The 24,096-nt window shown below is 39.6% G+C and overlaps 1 protein-coding gene across 9 annotated transcripts in view; it reads left to right on the forward strand.

Annotated features, from left to right (window-relative positions):
- The window catches only part of LOC125903257 (regulating synaptic membrane exocytosis protein 1-like), a 131,587-nt gene that overhangs the window by 103,416 nt on the left and 4,075 nt on the right, over positions 1-24,096 (forward strand). For 3 of the 9 annotated variants that reach the window (XM_049600061.1, XM_049600062.1, XM_049600064.1), the window contains 12 exons: positions 1,974-2,051; positions 3,827-3,943; positions 4,310-4,399; positions 5,747-5,830; positions 8,927-8,983; positions 9,293-9,358; positions 12,153-12,262; positions 13,866-13,984; positions 16,205-16,365; positions 16,496-16,710; positions 20,466-20,498; positions 21,718-21,883. In XM_049600061.1, the coding sequence (XP_049456018.1) occupies positions 1,974-2,051; positions 3,827-3,943; positions 4,310-4,399; positions 5,747-5,830; positions 8,927-8,983; positions 9,293-9,358; positions 12,153-12,262; positions 13,866-13,984; positions 16,205-16,365; positions 16,496-16,710; positions 20,466-20,498; positions 21,718-21,883 (1,296 nt within the window). The remainder of the gene's footprint in view (positions 1-1,973; positions 2,052-3,826; positions 3,944-4,309; positions 4,400-5,746; positions 5,831-8,926; positions 8,984-9,292; positions 9,359-12,152; positions 12,263-13,865; positions 13,985-16,204; positions 16,366-16,495; positions 16,711-20,465; positions 20,499-21,717; positions 21,884-24,096) is intronic. The other 6 variants (XM_049600069.1, XM_049600070.1, XM_049600065.1 and 3 more) reach the window with 5 other exon arrangements.

Below are 24,096 nucleotides of genomic sequence, written 5' to 3' on the forward strand. Positions count from 1 at the left end.
AACCCAAAGCCTAAAAAAACAAATCCAGCTGGGCACTGTAGTTTTGATTTTTTACCCAAACAGGAGGAAAAAAGTGTATTTGTTGGGGACTGTTTTCAGCTGCGGATTAATACACAATTGGTGCTCAAGTTAGTATTAGGGACAGGAGGATGGTGTTTGTGGGACTGAGTCAAAATAAACCACAGTGTGTGTGTTCATGGTAATGAACATGTCAGCCAGTGCAACAGTGTGGCTCATTGGTGTGAGTATGCACACAGTACTTGCTAGTAGATACACTCAAGGTTGGTTTTGGTCTTTTCATGTGGTTTGTTGACAGTAAGAAAAATAAAGCCTTTGATCACTGACTTGACAATGACTTGTCATTTACTCCATATTTTTGGATAAAGTTGACAGTCAGGAGGGTAGCATGTGGGGGACAGGCAAGCAGAGGTGTTTACTCTCGTTTTAAATTAATAAAAGTAGGGGAAATGAAATACAGGTCGGTCAGGCTGAGGAAAAGAAGCCAAACAGCAGATTGTTTAGTTGTACTGCTGTCTCAGATCCACAAGAGGACACTACAGGACCATGCTTGCATTCAGACTGTGCTCATTCTTGGCATGCTGCTATTCTCTTTGCAGGTCTTGTCCCTTCACTCTGTTCTCATATCCTAATACAGTTTATGATATCAAGACTTTTACTGTCACTTAACATTTGGTCATCACACCTACTGTAGTTACTTCCATGTGGGTCTTAGATTGTTATTTAGGCACACAGACAAAGAGGTAAGTTACACGCTTGAGAACACATCTGTATGTCTCATTGCAGGCGTCTCCTTATACAACCATACGTCTTAGATAGAAATACAATAAGCTGGTAACATTCTTTTTTGTATTTTGTATGCACAGATGTGTTTGAGGGAGGACAGTGTTTTTAAGCATGTCACTAGAGATGAAGGCCGGCTTTTGATGCTTGTTCAGCTGTCACGCAGTGCTGTATAGTTCCACTTGCTTACACTGCAAAAACCTACAAGCTTATCCAGTGATTTCTCAAAGAAAGCACTGTTTAGAAACATACCAGATGACAACATGAATGTTGTGAAGAAGTAACTGACAGTCCTACTGCAAAATCTGACAAGTTGATCTTACTTTAAAAAGATCTAGGAAACTGATTGCATCAATAAAGTTATGTACATATAACTGTTAGACTTGAGTTAGGTTTACTAAGTTTACTTTGAGTAAGTTGTATTCACCTAATTTTGTGAAGTTGTTGCAACTTAAAAATGACAAGTAAAATAAACATTTTCTTTCTAAGTGTTAGGAAGTAAGTCTGACTTAACTGGACAGTTGTGTTTACTCAGTAGAATTTAGGAAACAATTTGTCCTTTATAAATAAAGTAATCACAACAACAAATTATTACTTTGTAGGAGCATCTTTTATTTTGAAAAAATCCATTCTGAACATCTTAAGACAAGGCCAGTGTATGTGGTAACAAATTGCACAATTAAAACAAATCCACTATCCAAATGACAAGTGAATTTCACTTGCAAAAGCCTCACAAAATGAAGTATATACAACTAAATTCTAAGGAAACTTATTACTTAAATATAATGTACACATAACTTAAGGCCAATAGTGATATCTACTTATCTTTTTCAAGGCAGTCGCTCTCAGAGATTTTTAAAACTGAAATCAACTTGATTTTACAGGGTGAAACACGACACTCCTTTTTTTTTTCTCAGTGTAAGTAATTTTTTTGTGTAAGAATGGGATACATGAGCTGGTGAGCTATACCTCTGTAAACAGCATAACTTAAAATAAGCCCAATTACCTACTAGATGGTACATTAAATCACTGGATAAGTTGGCGCCTTTTTTGACCTACAAAACTTTGTGTCTGTTGTGTGTAAACACTCCCACAGTCTTGTTTTTTTTCTCCTCTCCCACCCATTCCTCCTATTTTCTGACTTATGTCTGCTGCATGCATGCTATCATCAGGAGATCCACTAGGCACAATAACACACTGCCACCTAAGATGCCCCTTTTGTTCAACGGTATCCACAAACACACAAACAGGTAAGTCCACAGGTGAGGGTTCAGTGTGCTTCAAACAAACAAAAACCTGGAAGTGCTTTACTCTGTAAATGTATTTCAACTTTTTCTTAATTTCTTAATCAACGTTACAAATAGAAACACAGGACTACCAGACAGTAAAACAACCCTATAGTTTTATGTTATGGCCACTAGTTTGGATTGTTTTAAACTTAATTTTTGTGAAAAAATGTTTTCTTTGTCTGTTTGGCATGGCAGAGAGCTATAGATACTACAATTACCATGAGACTTTGTGGCCAATGCTATGGGGATGAATCCAGATAGAGTGACAGATCAGAGCCTTAATGAGTTCAAAACACTTTGTTGTTGCATTTTGGAACAAACATGGTGGCGTTTTTGTTGAATTCATCTACACGTAATCTCTATAAATAGATATCTGCATGTATGCAGAATCTGTGGGCAGAGGGATAAGATTTTAGTATCATAAGCGTTGTGGTTCTGAGTAATATTGACCAATTAAGTTTGAACAGCAGGTAACAAGTCCGTATGGAGATGCAGAACACGTTGGCTGACATGCAAGCGTAGAACCTTTGGGCTATTGTCTGACAATGATTTATATTATATATTCACTATATATCACTTCACCAACCAGCCCTTATATTAGGGTTTTTTTTATATATATATATTATCTGTGTTCATATGTAGATATCTGTTTATTGAGATGGCATCAAATGACCAGCACATGCAAAAGGATGTCTTGGCCCAGATGTCTGCTGGCTATACTGGAGTACCTGAAATATTGGCCATTGCCCCCAGAGGCTTATCGCTGTCAGTCTGATAGCCCACTGGTATCACAATTGATCTTTAAGTGACCCAGAATCCAAAAGTGAATTAATTTAAGCTGCAGACTGTATTAAAATCTTTTGCTTCTGCCCTGTTGCCCGTATGCAGTATGTTACACAATTCTATCTTGGCGATTGGGTGTTTTTACACAAAATGCATCCTGTGAGTCGAGGTTTATATCTGTGATGATGTTTAAATATGCCTATACATTCGGCTTTTTATCCTAGGACCACATATTTTATAATGCAGGTGCTTGTTCTTTGTTCATTTTATTTGACTGGGAGAGTTTTATGCTCTTCCAAGCTGAGGAAGTGCTCCAAATATGAGTCACCTTAAACTGTCTATGGAGAAAACGAATGTGACTTTTACGTCCGGAACCAGCTGTGGCCAAAATAGGTCCACTTGGCTATATCACACTGCCTCCCTGAATTCACTCCAAAATTTTGTGGGTTTTGCATGACTGTGTAGTCTTGACGCAATGAAATGGGGATGACTGCGCACATTTCTGGACAGCATCTTCTCAAAGGAGGAATAAAGAATCTCAAATAACTAACATAAAGTGGTGGAAGTACAGTAGTTAAGAAGAAGAAGAATCCTGCCTACTTCCACACCGCCTCACACATAGCCAGCATCCTGTTTCAGAAAGTCAAAAATTGTCCAGTTTCTCTCACAGTTAGACAAACACTTTGTTTGAAGCATACTGAAGCCTTTACACATTTTGTGGTGTCAGTGTGAAATTTTCTCAGCCTGTGGAAAAGCACATTATCCTTTAATGGTAGTAAATGTTGATCATCTCTAGTTAGGATATCTGCCAAACACTGCAGACTTCCTTTTATGTGAGTATTTTCTACAGTAGCAGGAGCTTCAGAGATTCGTTTCCAATCTGAGCTTTCTTTTCTTTACTTTGTTTCATTTGCAAATGCATGCTGTCTTTGAAATTTTCATCTTGTGACTAGTTCAACGCTGCCTGCATGTCGAAAGATAAGCTCTATCATGGGATCGCACAGGGTCATGGCTACACGCAGCTCCGTCACACAACGCGTTGTAATGTTCACAGATGAGGCAACAGTTAGGTAAGATGCATACATACATATGTACAGATTATTATTAATGGTTAGACATATGAGCGTAACCCATGTCTGGTTAGGAGAAATGTGTAGAGAGCATTCCATCCTTTGTCATGACAATCAAATAACACGTTTCCGCTATACCTCATCTTCATGACAACCATGACAACTTACAGACACTCCCATCCTTACACCAGCCAGCCAGTCATGATTTAGTTTTCAGGCTAGCATTATGATTTTGGGAATCAAACCAGACTTTCTTTTAAAACATTTTTTTTCTGTTTGTCCATTGTTTTTTCTCTTTGTTTGTTTCTGTCCTCTCCTCCTGTCTCCTCCTCCATTGGATGGCATGTTGTGCTGTGGTGCCTCTAGTGATCTGCAGCCTTCTCTGGACAGGGTTAGGAGCGCTAGCGCCAACTGTCTGACTCCAGACAATCATGTCCCCTCACCAGAGACTGAAAGGTACCAGCCTCTGTCCCAACCAACCCTCCTGTAGTTCTCCAGTAGTCTCTTATCCTCTACCTTTCCTGGTGTTTGTAGTTCTTTACCGTCTGAATGGTCTTAGATTAAGCATCCACCCTTCTCACTCTACCCAGACCCCATCACTGTACACCACTGTTCCAATCCATGTTTTGCCACAATCCTCAAGTTGTTTATCAAGGTGCAGTGCTTTTCTAAAACTAACATGAGTAGACCATCCGTTTGTAAGGATCATTAGTAATTCTTTTATTTGTTCAATTACTTGATTCTAGCAAGATTTTGCCAAATTTAATCATTTATCATTGAGGTATCACCATCTAGAAACTGTCATCGACCCATCAAAGATTGGCACCTTGACAACAGAATCGGTGCACCTCTTCTTCTTCACCTTACCTTAACTACTGTATGTAAAGATGAATCACTTTACCAACCAGCCCTCTTTACCCTGCTTAGTTTCACCCAATCCAGGCTTCAGTAGAATCAAACCTTCAACCACTCTTGTGTCTAATGTGTTCGATTCACTCCATAACCATTTCCAGTGTCACCAAGGTTTTTGTTTAAGACTCAATAAGACCAGAAGTCTTGCTTGATCCAAAGAGATTTCTGATGCCAGTGCTGTTTCTTGGATAACATTATCGACAGTGTGATTAAAATACCTAACCTAACCTAATAAAGAATAGGTTTGAATGCATTCCAGCCAATTTTATAACAATATTCACAAAGAAAGAGTTTGAAAGAGTTGTTTGGAATCATTTATCCTGTCCACACTAGCTGTTAAGTGATACCTTTCTATTGTGACTGCAGGGTAAAAGATGAGGGTCAGGTTACTCAGTCCTTCTCCTGTTCATCTTCATCTTGGAAGTTGCATGTAGGTTTATTGTTGGTGTTTTGTTGGCAGTAAATCTACAAGCAACTAGCCGGACATTGTTGATTGTTTCCAGCTCAACAAGAAAACACATAAAGGGACATTTTTACTAAAAAGATTGGATTCCAAGATATTCAGATATTTCCCTCAGGAGTTGGTAGACCCCAAAACTGAACTAAAATGTCATGACTCAAAATTAAAGCTAACATTGCCCCACAATATTCAATTAGAGAAATGTTTGCAAACAAGGTCGCCATGTCAACTCTATAAGGTGATTGTATCTCAGTGTTCTGCTCCCCCTAAGTTGCCAAAAAAATTACTTGTAGCCATGGCAAGCACAAAGAGACTCAGACAGCTTCTTATTGTAGGTACATAACCAATAATGGAATAGCATGGCTTTCTGGTTTTGTAATGGCTTTCCGATTTGGTCATAAGATTGATATATTTTGTATGTGTACACATAGAAAATCTTTGTCCCATTCCCTGCCCCGAAGACGTCCGGCAAGTCCCAGGATTCTTATCCAACATGCTTCCCCTGAAGATGACAGGTACCCTTTTGTGGACCTCCAGCCGCTTCCTCTTAGAGCTTGACTAATGCCTTATCTGATGCCATTGTGAACCAGACCCTAAGGTTTTTGCTGAATTATAATAAAAAGAGAAAGGCTTTTTTTTTTTTTTACGAGGCAAAGGCCACCCAGTATGTCACCAATTCCCAAGGTCTTTTTTTCAGTATTGTAAGGAACACCTTCTCTCAAACTTGACTGAAGTCCTTTGGGTTCAGTTGGGTGTTATTGGGTTCAGGCAGATGTCAAGCTCTACCTCATATTCACAGCTAACACTAATCTCTTTGCTGAGTTGTGATATTTTGTGATTAGTTGGTAGTGAATTTGCAACCTAAATTATTCCAACTCTTTCTACTCTGATAGAAGTGTAGTGAGTGACTTTATCTTGTATCATACAAAACAAGTATAATTTAACTTACTCCAGCCAAATTCAGTACAACATCGAGGTGGCTGATTTCAAATGTTCAAATGCCTTTGAAGGGTAACTTCTGTATTTTTTTCTTCACCTTGACCCTATTTTTTACATCTTTTTGTATCTATAGCCCTATTTGCCCAGTACTACTATTACCTGTGGACCTCTGGAAATTTGTAATAATTAAGGAGGTCGTGTGTGAGCTTAATCCTATGCAAATCTGCTATGTTTATAATTTGACAAGTAAAATTTCCACCCCAAATTACCTACCATATTTTGCCAAACACAGATTTCATGTCAGAGGTCAAATAACATTAGTCCTGGCCAAATCAGCATCTTGATGATTTGGCGTCGTATTTAGTTTTTCTGTTTTCTCTGTCCCTTGTTCTCGCCTCTTTTATAGTGGAAAAGTTATGGGGGTTGCATTAGCAATTATAAATGGAAGTTCTGACAGCCCTTTGAGTGCAGGAGGCTCATCTTCCTACACAGTATAGAGACCCATTCACAGAAAAAGCAAACTCAAATCCATCAGAAGAGTGAAATCTCGAAAGACAATGTGAGTTGGAGAATGTGACAGAATTGTGTGGCAGAATTGGTTTTGTTTGTTTGACCCACATTTAAAAGGAAAAAAGAGGTGAACACTGTACATCACCACTAGGTGTGCTGTGTAATTTTTTTGTCCAAGGCAGAATTTCTGTAAATTCTAATAAAATACAGGCTTCGCTTATCCTGTGGGAATGTGCTGGTAATTTCTGGATCACATGAGGTCCTTAGGTAATACTAGTCCTATGTGAATAGGGCTTAAAAATATTTAGAAAAAATATGGCTTGAAATTGATCCAGTATTGACCGAGAGTGCTGCAGCTGGCAGCAGTGAAACATGCTGCAATGTTACCTCTAGGGGTTGGTGTACCATCACTTCACGTCCACTAAATGAGCTTGTTTTTGCCACTGCAGGCTCACACTGTTTTTATAATTATCTGACAAAATTATGGAAAGGACCCTATAGAGATGAACCTTTTTGTTAAAGTGTAAGATCATTTTTGTTTAACCAGAAACTGTAATAAACAGTAATTTTAGGGTGTATATAGCCAGCATATTTTCTCATGTTACTGGTGAATTTAGGATTTATTTCAAGCAATCCTAAGTCTAAATGGAGTCTGGTGAGGTGGCGATAGCAACTTCAGATCTGTTTCTGGTTAAGCAAAAAGGATTTTACTCTTTACCAATAAGGTCTATCTCTGTAGAGATCCTTTCCGTAATGTTGTCAGACACTTAGAATAATAATCTGACAGCCTGTCAGTGGCGAATACAAGCATTTAAATGGACAGAAATTAACGATGCACAGTTTCCCATTAATGTTACATTGCAGCCTGTTTCACAGCTGCTGGTTGCAGGATAAAATTGTTGTCTCCATTGGTCACTTAGACACAAAAACGTGAAAATAGATTCTTGGTTAACAATATCAAAGTTGCCCTTCAAATTATTGTAATTTAACATTTTTTGGAAATATACTTAATCATTTGCTAAGAGTTAGATGAGAAGATCCATACCGCATTCATATTTGTCCAGTGAACATATAGTTACTGCCTGGTAGTTAGCTTAACTTAGCATAAGGACTTGAAACGGGGGTAACATGAGCCATGCTCTGTCCAAAGGTATGATGAATAAATGAGACAACATGTTCGTCAGTGAACTTTAGAGGAAGTGTTTGGTGGATTTTGTTACCTGTTGTTACATATTTCAAGGTGTTATGCCAGGCTAGGCTAATATCTCTTAGCTTTAGCTTCATAATTAACCCAGATATGAGTGTGTTATCAATCTTCTCATCTAACTCTTGATTAAAAAAAAAAGCAATTATATATCCCATATTGTTAAACTAGTACTTTAAACTCGTTTATACCTTTTAATGTGAGCCCTTTTATTTTTTCTCAAAACCAGTGATAGTTGCAGTTGCAACTGCAGTTTTTTTTAACAAATACAAGATAAAATCACAAGCTATTCTTGTCACTTTTTGCAATTTAGCCTCTTAACGCTAAGCCCAAACTCCCGAATTGTGGTCAGTCAGCTGGACACAGTGAGAGTGAACATGATGGACAATGTAGAACTTGTCGAGAGTGTCCCGTAGGAATAGACAAGTTCTAATTTGTTTCATGCTGTCTCACTCACATTGTGTGAAGGGTTGCTTGTATGGGTTTTCAGCTTGTGGGTGGTGTTTTTCTGATTTGTAATTTTGTTGCCAAGAGCTGTAGCGATAGTTTTCGTCCCTGGTTGTGGTCGGTGTTGCTGAAGTTTTGTCCTCTTGCTTTTCTATCCTTCCTTCGCGGTTTTTTAGTGCCCAGTTTGTTCTCTTCTGAACTTAGTAGTTTGTAGTGGTTATGGTGTGAAATCTTGCCTCATTGATTTTGCTTCTTGCAGTCTTTCCAAGTGTACTTTTTGTTCTGGGAAATGCATCTGCAGCTTCTGTGTGCTCTCCTTCTTCGCTCAGTCTTTAAGAAGTCTCTCTTTTCCAAGGCTTAGCTCTCAGCAATGACTTAGAATTCATGATGTCCATAATTCATATCAGAAGTGTGACTGTGTGTGTTCGTGTGTGTGTGTGTGTGTGTGTGTGTGTGTGTGTGTGTGTGGGTGCATGTATCATCCTTGTCATCTTCATGTCCATGAATGGAGAATATGGATGCTACTTCCTACTCAAGAGACTTTAATTCACCTCAGTACAAAGAAGAGGTACACACGCACACACACACTTATGTGCACACACACACACACACACACAGGCACAGTTACAGATGAAGCAAGAGTGTGTGACACCCCTTATTCATATCACAATCACGCCATCCATCACAGCATGCCTCCTATTTCCTGTTTTCCAGATCATAAACTTATAAGGCCAATGACAGCCCCCTGACAGAGTCAGACTCCTTTAAATCTAAATGATGTATCCTCCATCATGCTCTCTTCCATCCTCTCATCCATCCATCCATATTTTTTTTTTCTGTTGTGTATTGTTCCCCTCGCTCATCCACCATTCTCCAGGCAGCCTCGGACCCTGGAGACGCCTGAGTGTCACACTCTTGGCAGGAAGCTCTCTGACAGAGGCAGGTAAGGCATGTACTGTAGGCTCAGCACATGTCAAACTGTAGTATATGAGGTAATTGACAGGAGCTTGAAATGATACGACCAACTTCAAAATTCTCTTTAAAAAATGTGTATTGCTGGTAGCTTTTCAAATCCACTCACCAGTTTGGAAGAAGCCATATTTTCTTAGGTTAGTCTTAAGCTCCATTCGCACAGGATTAACATTAGAGTGAGACGTGGGAATTGATATAATGACTTTGCTCCTCTGTAATGTGACACATTGTTCTGGATGGCATTTTAACCACCCAGAAACCACAGGATATAGCTGTTAAAGACATGGACATTCAGCCTCCCCATTGGGTGTGGGAGAGTTAAAGGAGAGTCGCAGAGGGAGAGATGTGAGATGTGATACTGTGTGACGTGAATTTGAGTTAGTCATACATGAAACACGTATTGATATTGTTCAGTGTGACTTAGGTTTTGTAAGGATTGTCTCTGATGTTCATAGCATCTAAAAATCCATATATCCACCTAGAAATCATAGAAAAATACACTTCAGTTTAAGTTTTAAGTCATTCAGTCGTAGTTGTATGTACAACCGTAAATCCAGTGTGAATGGGGCTTTGGATTAAAGCAGACAGACACACAATAAACCATGGACTTGTTTTGATAGCTGAAAGGCAAACGTTTATTTGTATTTAATTAGCAGTTGGTGCAGGTTTTAAAAATGATTTTAAATGAGTTTATGTATCTTGAGGCATTTAATTCACATTAAGTTCATACCCAGATAAGTTCAGCCAAATTACATCAGTGGTATAATATACTGTAGGTGCTTTGTCTTAAAGCACAGAAACAGCTTAAAGGGACAGCTCACTCCAAAATCAAAAGTACATATTTTATCTCTGACCTGTTGCGCTATTAATCAGTCTAGATTTTTAATTTCTCTGCAGCCATGCTGGCAGCTCTTCTGATGTCACCATGCTAACATGCACACAATGGCAATGCTAACACGCCTATGTGTTGGAGGTATAAAGTTTGAGATGTTCGTAGGATGTTATTATACTAACGTGCTACTTACGGTAGCACTTAATACAACGTACATTTAGGATGATTGGATGTAATTAGCTTTGAAAGTAGCTTACTGGACAAATTAAAAATTTGACTTGATGGTAGTGTTCCATGAAACGTTATGATAATTGATATTGTGGGGGACATAAATGTCTACCCAATCTATTAGCAGTCCATCCAATAGATGTCAAGACATTTCACTTAAATGTCAGATGATTTGGATGATCTTTTATTTATTTGTTTTCTGTTGCTTTTTTCTATCCATTTTTCCTCAACCCCATCTTTCTTCTCATTTTTGTTCCTGCATGCTGCTGCTTCCACACTATGTTGCGGGGTTTGTATGGCACTCGTGTGACTGTGCGTATGTGTGTACCAGAATCATGCCCACCTCCATCTTAAGGGGCTCCAGAGGAAAGAAGGCCCCACTGCAGCCCCTTGGTAAGGGGATTCCCCTTGAATGAGTGTCCCCCCATAACCCACTGACACAGAGGCAGATCCCCTTTAATTTACTATAGTTACTGTGGTGGAGAGGGACAAGACAGGACTGCTCTCCCCCTCCCTTCATACGTTTACCTGTTTGTACGTGTGTGTTTATGTGACCTGTCTTTGCCACATCACTACCACAGACACTGCTGCTGTTGTGTGTTTGTGTGTTTATTGTCTTTTTGTTGTCTGTGTTGTGTGGACACAATGGTCAGTGTTTAGTCATTTCTGCGCAGATGTGTAAATGTTGTGTTGCGTTTTTTTGGTAAGTGTTAAATGCCCATTTTTCCATATTTTTCATCTGTTTCAGTATTTCTAAAGCAACAGCTGAAAATTATATTGGAATTATTACAGAACTTGTAGATTAGGCAGCAGTAATTTTATTTTAGTATTTTCTATTATGAGTATAATGGCAGAGCGATGGCCAGTAAAATGATTAATGGACTTTTTTTTTTTTTTTTCAGTAGAACTGTTGTTGTATCCATGTAAAATACAATGATATTCACATTTTTAGATATTTCATACTTACGAGAATAATGAAAGTATTATTTTGTGGAACATGCAATTGATCTGATTGGAGCAACGTCCCAAAAGACATTGAAACAAAAAGATTTTCTGATAAACCCCTGTATTTTAGTGAGAATGGATTACAGTGAATGAATGTCTGCAGATATGGTGGGTTTTGTGCTTGAAGGCTTTCACCTTCGCTATGTGTTCTTTCACTGTCTAAACCTTTATTTGCTGCTCTTTCTGCAACAGGATCCCTCACTATCAGCTCCTGAACGAGCTTCACTCTGCTTCACTTTGTGGATATGTTGTTGCTACTGATTTTTCACTAAACTATTGCTCTTCTTTCATTTTCACAACTGATGCTTTTCCTATAGCCACATTCTGTCACTTAATTTTTCATGCAATTGTGTTCTTTAGACACATCTTAAGACGAGAAATTTAAAAATGACAGCAGGGTTCCATTGGTCAGTTTTTGTTCCTTCAGGTGAATTTCAGCCACTTTTAATGTCAAAATGATACCGACTGAATAGGAAAAACTCAAGAAATGTGAACTCCGACCAGCAAGTGACTGCTGCTGCAGTGTGCACCCTGGATCACAAACCATTTAAAAACTTTAATTTCACTTTCTCTCTTTTTGTATCCCCATTCTTTTTATCCTTGCTTTTGTTCATTCTTCTTCTCTCCCCTCTTTCCATCTCTCCCACCCTCTGGGTGTTTTCCTCTCTGTCTGCTTCGCTGTCATGTTATTTTGTATTAGGGGCCACCTCCAAGGTGGTACGTCTCTTTCCTCCTCAGTGACGTCCTCCTCAGCCCGCAGAGTGAGGCAACTCCCACAGCTTCCCCCCAAGAGCAGCACCGTAGAACAAGGTATGTGCTAATGATTATGTGTGTGTAAAACTGAGTCACGTGTAAGTCAAGTGAGGGATAATTTGTACACTAACAGCATTGGCAAGTAACCGCCATGATGAGTTGTTTCCTGTGCTGATGCAGCACCATTCAGACAAACCCACGTGCCTACATCTTCAGAACGCACATGCTTTATTGTTCAAGGATACTCTCCCGATTTTCAACCATCTTTGGGTGATTAAGATATGGGTAGCATGTGTAAATGAACTCATTTTTGTATGCCCATTACCCCCGTCACAAAGAGTATGGATGCAGATTGAGAGAGAGAGAAAGAGATACCCCTCTTTTAAAGTCAGACCAAACATTAAAACTAGGTGGTCCTGATCAAATATAAACCAAGATTCTGTATTGCCTATTTCTCACCTAAAATGTCATCATATCATATTTTAGTGTACTGTTTGGCTGTAATATGAGAGTTTCTGAACAGGATGTGGGTTGCATACTGTTTTCCTGTATTGTCAAAATGGAGGCTGAAAAAACTGAGATCAAACTGTAAAACTAAACAGTGCTGATCAAATATGAACCAATGTTGCATTGCCTATTTCTCACCTTTCAGAAACAAATTTTAAGTTACTATTTAACTGTAATTCAAGATCCTTTATTATCAGCTGGCCGCCATATTGTTGGTCAAGTGTGCATTTTGGTAGGTTTTCTACCTCTTGAGCAAATACAAAAGCAAATGGTCATGTAGGACCAATTTCAAAAGCATTTCCATCTTTCTACTGCATAGAGAGGCCAGTTTTATGATAAGACCATTGTTCCAGCAGTGAAATACTTCGGTAAGGGCAAAAATACATAAATCTTGGTTTAAGGAATCTCCTTTTTTTTTTTTTTGGAAAATAAATAAATAAGGTTTATATTCACCGTCATGTTCCCTGGCGTAAGAGTGCACAAGCCAAAAATGACATCATCACGGATTTTGCGTAATATGTGAAGGCTCCACATGTTGTCAATCATCCTATCAAATCCGCCACTTATTAGATAAATGGCCCAGACGCATCTGACAGAGCAAATAAAGCATGAGCTTTGTGAATTCCTAAAGTATCTGTTGGTTGTCTGGCAACCTCACACTGCTGACAAGACTCCGGGAAGTCACCACTCTCTGCCAAAAATATTTTTTAGCCAAATAATCCCCTGTAAAACTATAAGTTGTTATCTTTTCATACGTCAGTAGAATTATAATGATGTTCAGTAAATTCTTACTCATAGGCTGCTCAGACAAGGATCCTATCTTGAGTGCATTTCCAAAGTTGAGTTGGATACTCTGAGGTTAATTAGTAAAGCAGAAAAATACAGACCTGTAACTGTTGCAGCTACTGAATCCACTGATATATTTGACCTGAACGACCAAGATTAATGAATACAGTCTTGATTTTTCATCCAAACTAAAAGGTGACATCAGTGTGTCCAGCTTTTTCAGGACTGAATTTTTAGGCTCTGCAAATAGGGTCCCTTTTTTCAGTGTCTAAATAAGTGCAAGCTTATTGACTTTCTTGTATTGTGTGTGTGTGTGTGTGTGTGTGTGTGTGTGTGTGTGTGTGTGTGTGTGTGTGTGTGTGTGTAGCCCTGGTAGCAGAGGAGTGTGTTCGTCAGCTCCAGATGAGGGTTCATTCCAACCGGGTGTCAGTAGCCCCCACCTCCAGCCAACAGGACCTGGACCGAGCCCTCAAGAACAAACGGGAGGTGGGCCACCACTTCTTTCTTTTTTTTCTTTTTCTTGGCTTCATTTAGCCTGACAGTTCACTTTAAAACCAACTCATCAGGAGAATGGAGGGGGACAATACGTGATCCAGCCAGTGAGCATGGGCCTTAATGTTGCTGAAGTGCATTGCAGTGAATTGCATTTACTGTCTAAGAAAGTAATAAATTATGTTACAGTAATGGTGAAGACCACTCAATAAAATGAATTGGTTCCAAGTGGGCAGTCACTCAAGAATGCACCGAACACCTCGAATACAGAAGTGTATAATCCATACTGGCTGGTTTTCCTGTCCCTAACTTACAGAGAACTGACAGTTTAATGGTGATAACCTGACTTTCACACATGCCTACATGCCAGTAGTTTCACTTTTTTGTATGCATAGTGTCAGTGCTGTCATGGTGATGCATTACACTGTCCCCCATCTGACTGAATGTAGAATGATTTAAATCTGACAGTGTAGATCATCAGCACAAACTGACTAAAACATCTGAAAGTGTCAGAAACGCTATGGTACGGTTGAAATCATGTAGAAAGTAATAACACGCTATCAAGGCCCAATCATTTTGAGATTTATAATAGTTTTTACATGCTAATGTAAAATCTGAATTGTTAATGTGTGTATAACAGAAAGGGGTTGTCTTATATAAGCTTCTGAAACATGTGTTTAAACTTAATATGTTGAAATGTTTTCTTTTCAAAGATGGGAATGTGAAACAGCAATGAAAGGAACTCTCCTTTAAAATTAATAATAATAATAATTAATAATAATAACAATACTCTGATAGGACTGAGGTGACTGTCTCATTACAGTCAGTTCAGGTTATGGGATTCCTACAGACCACCATTGTACTTAGACATGAAAATTGTTATTGTATTAATACATTGTACAATATATATGTAATACTTTGCATGTGAACCGGATTAGTAAGATTAGTATTGCAAAAAACACTATTGTGACAACGTTCAACACACCCTAGGAGGAACCAAAACAGGTGTTTTCACTTATTTGCCGTGAGTCAGACAGACTGTGCTTGATTGACATCTCCCTGTGTCTCCTACTCAGTTCTTTTTAACAACAGACATTTTGAGTATGCATTGCAGGAAAATCACAGGTCTAATTGATGACATTAAGGCTGGTTCAATTGGTTTAAATGTTGTAAAAGGTGGTGCTGGAGAGTCAGTTTCAACTTCATTTCCTGCAAAGACATGCCAAAACATCTGCCATGAATAAGGCCTATCACTCACCTGTCAGTTACACCTCATTCCAATTAACAGATAGAGTTTTTTAATCTTGTGTGAGTAGACTTAAAATTAAGCAAGGCACTAATTTAATTTTGAATACGTAAAAACACCTGTGAGAGTGTGCAGGGCTTTTACAGCCTTGAGCAACTATTAAACATTTAAGGTCTAGTGTGTAGGATTTAGTGGCACATAGTGATGAGGTTGCAGATTGCAACCAACTGAAACTCCTCTGTGTGCTAAGCGTGTAGGAGAACCATGGTGGCTGACGCAAAAACACGAATGGCCCTGTCAAGAGCCAGTGTTTGGTTTGTTGTTCTGTGCTACTGCAGAACAACATGGCAACCTCCGTGGGAGAGGACCCTTTCCATATGTAGATATAAAGGGCTCATTTTAGGGTAACGAAAACACAATGATTCTTAATTTCAGGTGATTATAAACATTAGAAAACATAGTGAATATTGCCTTCTATTTCTGCCATTAAGTGCCTTACACAACCAGCAGACGTGGAACAACTTTAGCATTCATTTGCAGACGTGTTTCTTGCCATGTGACGAATGGTCAATGTGTCTCATTAGCTGCTAACTGCTCTACTATGTTCACCAGCTTGTCGCTAACTCTGGCTGAAAAAAGGCTGATGAGAGCACTGAGAGTGAACTTAAACAGTAAAGGTGTGGGTCACAAGCCATAACAATGAGCTGAAAGATGCTACAGTGCTCTGCAGGTAGCATAGGGGAGCTGCTGAGTCAAGTAATAATCATCTCTGGGTTCTTCACAATGAGCAACTTCTCTTAACCCCACACATTGTTATTTGATCCACTCTGGACATAGAAATGTTGACTGGTTCATCATTAGTACCTCTCCTGATAGTCTGTTTATTGATCAATATAATCTCAATGAAGGCTTTTCAGTAACTAATACTATATTTACTAGCAACATTTTGTGTATTGTGTTTCCTGTAGCTCTACAAGGACCAGAGGAGGAGCAGTGAGAACGTTTCCCATAAGTCCTCAGACAGTGATGGCAGCGACGTGTCAGCCATCTCTCGAACCAGCAGTGCCTCTCGCATCAGTAGCACCAGCTACATGTCCATCCAGTCAGAGAGACCCAGGGGACGCTTCAGGTTAAAAACACACACTCACTCGTTTAGACACTAACTTTGCTTTTTTATTTTATTGCTCATGTTTGCTTGTCGAGTAAAGGAATTACGAAGTGACAAGAAATTAACTTTTTGGGTGACAATCGATGCTCAGCAGGGCCATGCGCGCAACGGGTCGCCACATGATGAAGAGCACCAGTGTGAGTGGTGAGATCTACGGCATGGAGCACGCCGATGGCAGCCAATCAGACACAGCGCTCGGGAGCCTGGGAAGCGGGATCAAGAAGCGGCGCTCGAGCCTCAGCCAACGTGTTGTTGCCATCCTGCCATCCAGACGCAGCCGGAGTACCTCGCAACTCAGCCAGACAGGTCAGAGAGCAGTCTGATTGACAGTCTGAGAAATGATCACACAAACGCACAGAGAGAGAAAGAAGGAAAGACATGGATGTTATACAGCAGTAACAGGTCCACTTATCCTCCCTTGAACTACATGGCACCAACAACCATGCACAGACCCTCAGTGAAGAACTTTAAAGTTGCTGTGTATATGATTTCATCAGAGAATTACTACCACAATAATTTTGAGACATTAGTGTAATTACTGTAAATAAATAATACCTACGCCAAGAAGATTGGCAGCCTCTAATGGCATCTAGTCTGTTTTATATTGTGTGGTAATTAATTCTTTGCCTTTGGAAGATGATGGACAAACTAAAAGGCTAATATAAAATGTCTATCAGTAAAGCTGAAGCAGCACATTATGATTAAAAGACACTTTTCTTAAAGCCAGTGAATGCAGACATTTTTATGTGATTATAGAATCTTTCAAATTACTCTGATTACATGGGTGCCAAAGTCGGACATTTTCAAATAGTACACTTAGTGGCTTTAAAGAGTAACAAGCAGGCTAAAAAGGTTTCGCTGCCATCTCCAGTTAAAAGTTTCAAGTGTGTTGCACCCCAGTCACACCCATCAGTAATGCTGGTGTGGTCAATGGACAGTGGACATATTTGGACTGTGTGGTCACTATGGTGCACTGAAAGTACCACGAAATTTTGACCACACACGATGTGTTTGGGGGTAAATGTGAAATTTAAATTAGTATATAATTTTACAATGAAAACTACGGAAACCCTGAGAGGCAAGGGAAAAAAATTGCGGGCGATGTGGCCAAAGGTTCATATCTCCCATAGGAGATATTATCACCTACATATGACATATTATCCCTTACATACTGTGCATACACCTGACAAACTTAACTGTTGGCAGATTTAACGCCTTCTGTGAGGCCAGATTAAGTATGAGAGTTAAACACCTTACATGCAGGTATCCCACTATTTGAATGGTAGCACCCATGTTAGAAGTGTTGTCTGTTACAACCCCAGTCCCCCATTGTCGTGCTGCATTTTGCAGGTGGTCTGCAGTGTGTTTGCTCCAGTGTGACTTTCGTGTACTGCTCTAGTTTGCGTGAGACAGCAGTCGGCATTTCTCTGAGAGATGATGTGCCATTAGTTATTGCCACCCATCCTGCTATACTCAAAGATTCCTCAACTTTATGCTTCACTTCTCTGTAGAGCTTTGGTACAACTGTATCGGTGAAAAAATATTGTGGCAGAGTCACATACCTGGGTTCCAGTGTTTTTTAGGTCTTGGGGGGGGGGGGGGTTTCGGACCTAATTGCATTGCTGAGTTTTGCACAGCAGTGACCGGATCTTTGCTCTCAAACCACAAAAAAATGTGATGGCACAACAGTCTCCTTCAGTACATTATTCTATGCTTTCTTTTGATTTTCACATTGGCTAGTCATCCTAATTAATTTGTCTTCTGATTAAATCGGAACTGTTGAAACAAGTTGTAGGAAGCCTCTGCAAGTAATTGGTTGCTGGCAGACACTCTGTGCTGCAATAAAATGGTTCATCAGCAGTGCCGTGCACTGTAGAACCAATGCGCTGCTGGTTCTGCCGACCTGAATAGAATATAATGTCTATAGCCTTACTGTTGTGTACAGCCTTATAGATTGAGCTGAGTAGTGATGCATGGGTCGACCCGTAACCCGCAGGACCCGCAAATGGACCTGTGGGTCGGGCAGAAGTGATCTTCTGTTAAATTGGTCTGTAAATGATATTTTGACATTATTATTATAATCTATTAATCTATAATGTATTACTGTCATGGCATCCGAAGGTACTGACGCGTTGAGCAGGTGACAGTCCGCGGTCGTTTTCAAAACACACTTGTGTCACACACTCCAAAAGAAACTTATTGAAACTTTAAACAATAATTTATTGTACAAAACGGGGGAAACAAACGTTGACAAAAACGGTTCCATAATTCATATTAAATTCAAAAGATAACGAAAAAACAGCTACAAGTTAGAGGGGATAGTGATAAAGTGGTAAAACTTGGCATTGATCCACAGCCTCAGACGGTTGCGCTCAAGCCTGCTGTGCGCACAAGCTCCGTTGGTAGGCTATACTATATTTTCACATTTTTAACAATGCAATTTAAAAGTTTTGATTTTTATTGATAACCCACATTTACCAGCAACAAAAAGACAACATTTAGCACCAAAAAAATATGTAAAACAAAAAGAAAAAACAAAAGTAAATAAAAAAAACCAAATATCAAATACCAAATTTTCATAACGAATACCTACCCATAGAAACGAATATTCGAATATCCGAATATTGGGGTACAGCCCTAGTGTTTTTAGCATGTAACAAAAGCCTTTGTTTTAAACAATGCTGTATGGTCGCAGATCTTTGCACATGAAGTAGGTGATGGGATGTGATATTTTCTTAGCTCTCTCAGAGTTGGATTTAGCTTTGTCAAGCTAAGTGTGTCCAGTGTTGGTTGGTTTTTCAACGGAGCAGGTTTAGCATTAGCTTGGCCATCAGCGGCTAACACAATCTCTGGATGGTGGCGTGTGATGTGAGCCCTCATTTCTGTAGTATTTTATGAAATCCAAAATAAGTTGAGATGTTTGATTTAAACGCCGATGGCATGTTTCTGATTTCTTTCTCTGGCACCTCCATCTTTGTTTTGATGAACTTTCTGCCAAATGTCCCTGACTGAGACCTCTGCTGACCTCACCAGGACAGAAAACATCAGCACCATCTAGTGGACTGAAAAAGAAATTGATTTTATTATTCTAGTACCATAAGTTGTATTAAAATGTGTATTTGCACATGGTACTTGGTGTCCATGTATTGATACAATATTGCCATACAAAATATTGCGATACTATGCTGTATCGATTTTTTTTCCACCACCTCAATGAGATGCTACCTCCTATATATGGGATGGTATCTCCTACAGACAGGATGTTGTCTCCCTCGTACGAGATATGATCTCTACGTCTACGTTAGGGGTGTTTTCCTCTATGTAGACGATATACTTTTAGGCCTGAGTAGGTTGTTTTGAGAATAAGGAAGCCGTGCAGAATGAATTGCTTAGTGCACAATACAAAGGGCTTAAAAACTTCTGCCAGATATAGCATAAACAGAAGGTTTTGCCTTCTCAGTTAACTAATGAAAAGTTTCCACTATAAAACATAAAGGAACTGTGCCGTGGTGCCACCAGCCCTAAACATCTAGTTTCCCACACTAACACAAAACCCTGATTAACCTACCGTATGCACTTCAAATACCAGCCAGCAGGTTAGGTTTTGCAAAGCTGTTGTTTCAGCACCAAGGATAATGCTGCTGTCCATATTAGAGGAGGAGAGAGGAGCCAACATTGCCAGCAAAAAAAAGAAAAAATTCACCCTGCCTTTTAGGGCCTCTATTGAAAACTCCACAGGGTACCTTTACTTTTATTGTAATTTCTTTAAACGTTAAATGTAGACTGGAGCTCAGCACCTGATTACAGCTGCAGATACGGTTTCTTTGTCAAAGACATTGGTGCATTTATAAATGGATTTGGTGCATCTTTAGCTATACAGAGGACAAAAAGGACAAAAACACACATTCACATACTGTGAATACACACTTAAATGCAGATAGACACCTAGGTCACACTGTTAACACACAAATAGATAATTTTACCAGTGTATCCAGTGTTGCTGTTGTTTCTGATTATGTTGTTGTTTATTGGCTTTGTTGTTGTTGTGTGTGTTATTTCAGAGGCGGCGGGTAAGGCGGCGGACAGACAGAAAGGTAAAGCAATAGTTAGACAGACAGACAGTTTGAAAGGAAGGCAGTCAGACACTGTAAGACAGGTAGAAAGGTTAACTGTACTTTACTTAAGGTGATGCTTCTGAGTATTTATAGGTGCCAAAGTTACATTGTTGGTGCATGCATGGTATTATATTATATAGTATTACATTACATAGCAGGATTAAATAAATTAGGTAGCAGTTGTTAACTGTAACTTCTCTGATGTTTTTCTAATTACATTGAGATATACTGAAAAATAAGTGATTTTATGAAGCATCACAATACACTTTAAAGGGTTTTAAGAGATGCAGATGAAATAGACAAAACCCAGGATGACAGGGAGTCATAGGAAGAGAGAATGATAGCAAGGGAGAGTTGTAGAATAGCTCTGTTAGGTAGACAAAAGTTCCCAGCACCTCCAGCCCCTCCTGAGCTCTGTCTCCGGCACGCTTCCTTACTCCACCCTCCTCTGTCACCATTGTGTTCAGCTCTTCAAGAAGCCTGACTGAAGCAAAAATATTTGTCTCAATTGTCTGATTGTTGCAGCGTAAGAGCAGGATCTGCATTTTCACATTCACTGCTTTCATTTCACGAACAAAAAGAAACCAAATCTGAAACACTGCTATTCTTTTCGGGTGGACTGAAAGGAAGTCATGTGTTTACGATGAAAAGAGCAGGCTTTAAATAAGATCTGAACTCCCCCTTTAAGTGCAGCTATGCACTGTATGATTTCTTCAACCCTCCGAGCTTTACCTTTACATCCCCGCCGAACATCCAAGATTGGGGTGGATTGACTAAGCCATGCTGTCTTCCTGCAGTGACCTCATCACCAAAATAACAAGACATATTAATTCCTATTTTTACAATATTAGATGTGATTTTCTACACAAAACCTTTTTTTCTAGCATCCCGAAGATTGCTATATATTTTTCTTTTTATATTTTTAGATATCATTTATGGATTTTTTATTTTCTACTTTTTTATATCCATGCTTTGAGATGCTGCTGAGGTCACCATGGAATATTAATTTGCATGGGATGGCCTGCATATTAAAGTTATCAGGCTTTTCAGAGTTATTACCTTGAACTGATGCAAAATGTAGTGCAGTTGCACTTTGAATTATGGGTACATGAGATGCCTGATAACTGGTAACAGTTTTGGTTAAGGTGGCACATAATAAGTTTAATAGTTTAATGCCTCTTTTCTGTGTTTGCCGCAGAAGCATCAGCAGGTAAAAAGTCGGGTAAGGGTGGCAGCAGCAGCATCCAGAGGAGCGTGGAGACGGGCATGGCAGTGGAGTACCCACGAGGAGGGTCGGCCATGAATCGGCAGGCCAGCAGAGAGTCGACTGATGGCAGCATGAACAGCTACAGCTCTGAGGGGAAGTACGTACACACTAGAGGATAGGCCTATATGTGAACACAGAGTGCATTTTACATAGAATATATGAGGAGGGTACTTTCACACACTGTGAGAACTACACAAAGAAATTGTCTTGAGATGGTGAGTCTACTAAGCTAACAGCTAAGATGGCATTTTAGCAACTTTAACAACATAGGAAAACACGAACTTGACAAAAGCCTGTATACAGTCGAAAGGTACTCTCAGGAGGGATTGGAGTGGTGCTTGTGCATTGAAACTCTGTCCTTGGTACCATTATGATAAGTTCAAAGAGGACATGATGATGTCTTAAATTCAGAGTCAAGATAGTCTTTCAGAAGCTACAATTCTAAGCCAATCTGACAGAGCTGACTATTCATGTTGAGCTTCTGTCTTCATCTGGAGGTACGATACAGACTGAAATATCTCAGAAACTATGAATTACCATGCAGTTCAGTGCTCACATTAATGTCCCCCTCAGGATGAATTGTGATAACTTTGGTGATCCTCCAACTTTTCTAGCGCCATCATTAGAGACAGTTTTTAATGTATCCAGTCGTTTAGTTTAAGGCCAAATACCCGTAAAACCAATAGCATCCCATCAGCCTCACCTGTCTCTTTTGTTTAGCGCTAATTAGCAAATGTTCGCACGTTAACATGCTAAACCGAAATGTTTAATATGGTAAATATGACACATGCTTAAAGGAAATGACCACTTTAGAATGAAAATACAGACAGTACTTACTCACCCTCATGCCGACAAGAAGTCCAGTGTAGTTTTTTAATCCATAAAACTCATTCGGGGTATCGAAGGATAACAGCTAGCCGGATTTTTCCATACACTTGAAGTGACTCATGAATAAGAACGTCTCTGAACGTTCTCGAGTCACGCACAAGTTGCCATGTAAACACAGCACACCTGCAGGGCAGGCTAACTGACCACAGTTTTTTAATCCACAAAACTTGTTCTGGGTATCAGAGGATAACAGCTAGCCAGATTTTTCCATACACTTTAAGTGCATCGAACCCATGTCTAAAATCATTTTGAAACTGTAATAAAACTCTGCTAATGCATTTCAAAAATGTTAAAACAGTTTGTCCGTCGTAATCTAAGTGCCCTGAAGCCGCGGCATGCAAAATTGACTTGAAAAGACATAATTTACTCCACTTTTATAGCAGAATTTCTCACCGTGGTCAGTTAGCCTGCCCTGCAGGTGTGCTGTGTTTACATGGCAACTTGCGCGAGACTCGAGAACGTTCAGAGACGTTCTTATTCATGAGTCACTTCAAGTGTATGGAAAAATCCGGCTAGCTGTTATCCTTCGATACCCCGAATGAGTTGTATGGATTAAAAAACTACACTGGACTTCTTGTCGGCATGAGGGTGAGTAAGTACTGTCTGTATTTTCATTCTAAAGTGGCCATTTCCTTTAACATGAGAGTGTTTGCATTGCATTAGCATTAAGCTCAAAGCACCGCCAAATATAACCTCACAGAGCTGCTAGCATGGCTGTAGAACCCCTCTGATAGGGTTTCTATTTTAATCAATCACTCCAGCTGTCTACACAGACCACGTAACTGCACAACTTTCAACCATGCTATACATACATTAAAAGCCTATGCCGACTTAGACAGAGGATTGAAGCTGTTGCTACTGCTCACAGATGTATAAAGAGAACTGGATACGGTATAGCCAGTGTATCACCTTATTTTGAAAGTTGTTCGATGGTGCATGAAGCAAAAAAAGTTTGAGTTCCCAAGTATCATGGGGTCCATAGATCGAGTGCACCAGAGGCTTCCACTGGCTTCCAGTTTAGCCCTTCACAAACTCCTATGAGGATGAAGTAATTTAATTGTGGGGCTCCTCTAGACTTTCAAAATGTCATTGGACCAAATCACTCAAATTTTGAAAGTGAAACAAGTAATTTCACGCTCTTAAAGTCTCTTGCACAGTGTAAATCTGTGGGAAAAGACTTTTCGGGCCCAGTGGCATCAAGTGATGAACCCGGAAGTTGAAATGCTACAATCTGGCCACGATATAAAATTGGCTTTAAAGGCCCAGACACACTAAACCAACCTCAGAGAAGTAGCAGTGACGAAGGCCCACTGCTGCGGTGCCTGATATTGCAGCCAAAAAAGTTGCACATGAGCACACCACAAAGACAACAGCTGACAGCTCACAGACAGCCAACTGTCGGCTTGGTGTGTCAGGGCCTTA

The sequence above is a fragment of the Epinephelus fuscoguttatus genome, linkage group LG16, assembly GCF_011397635.1.
Source record: "Epinephelus fuscoguttatus linkage group LG16, E.fuscoguttatus.final_Chr_v1".
NCBI classification, from domain to species: Eukaryota; Metazoa; Chordata; class Actinopteri; order Perciformes; family Serranidae; genus Epinephelus; species Epinephelus fuscoguttatus.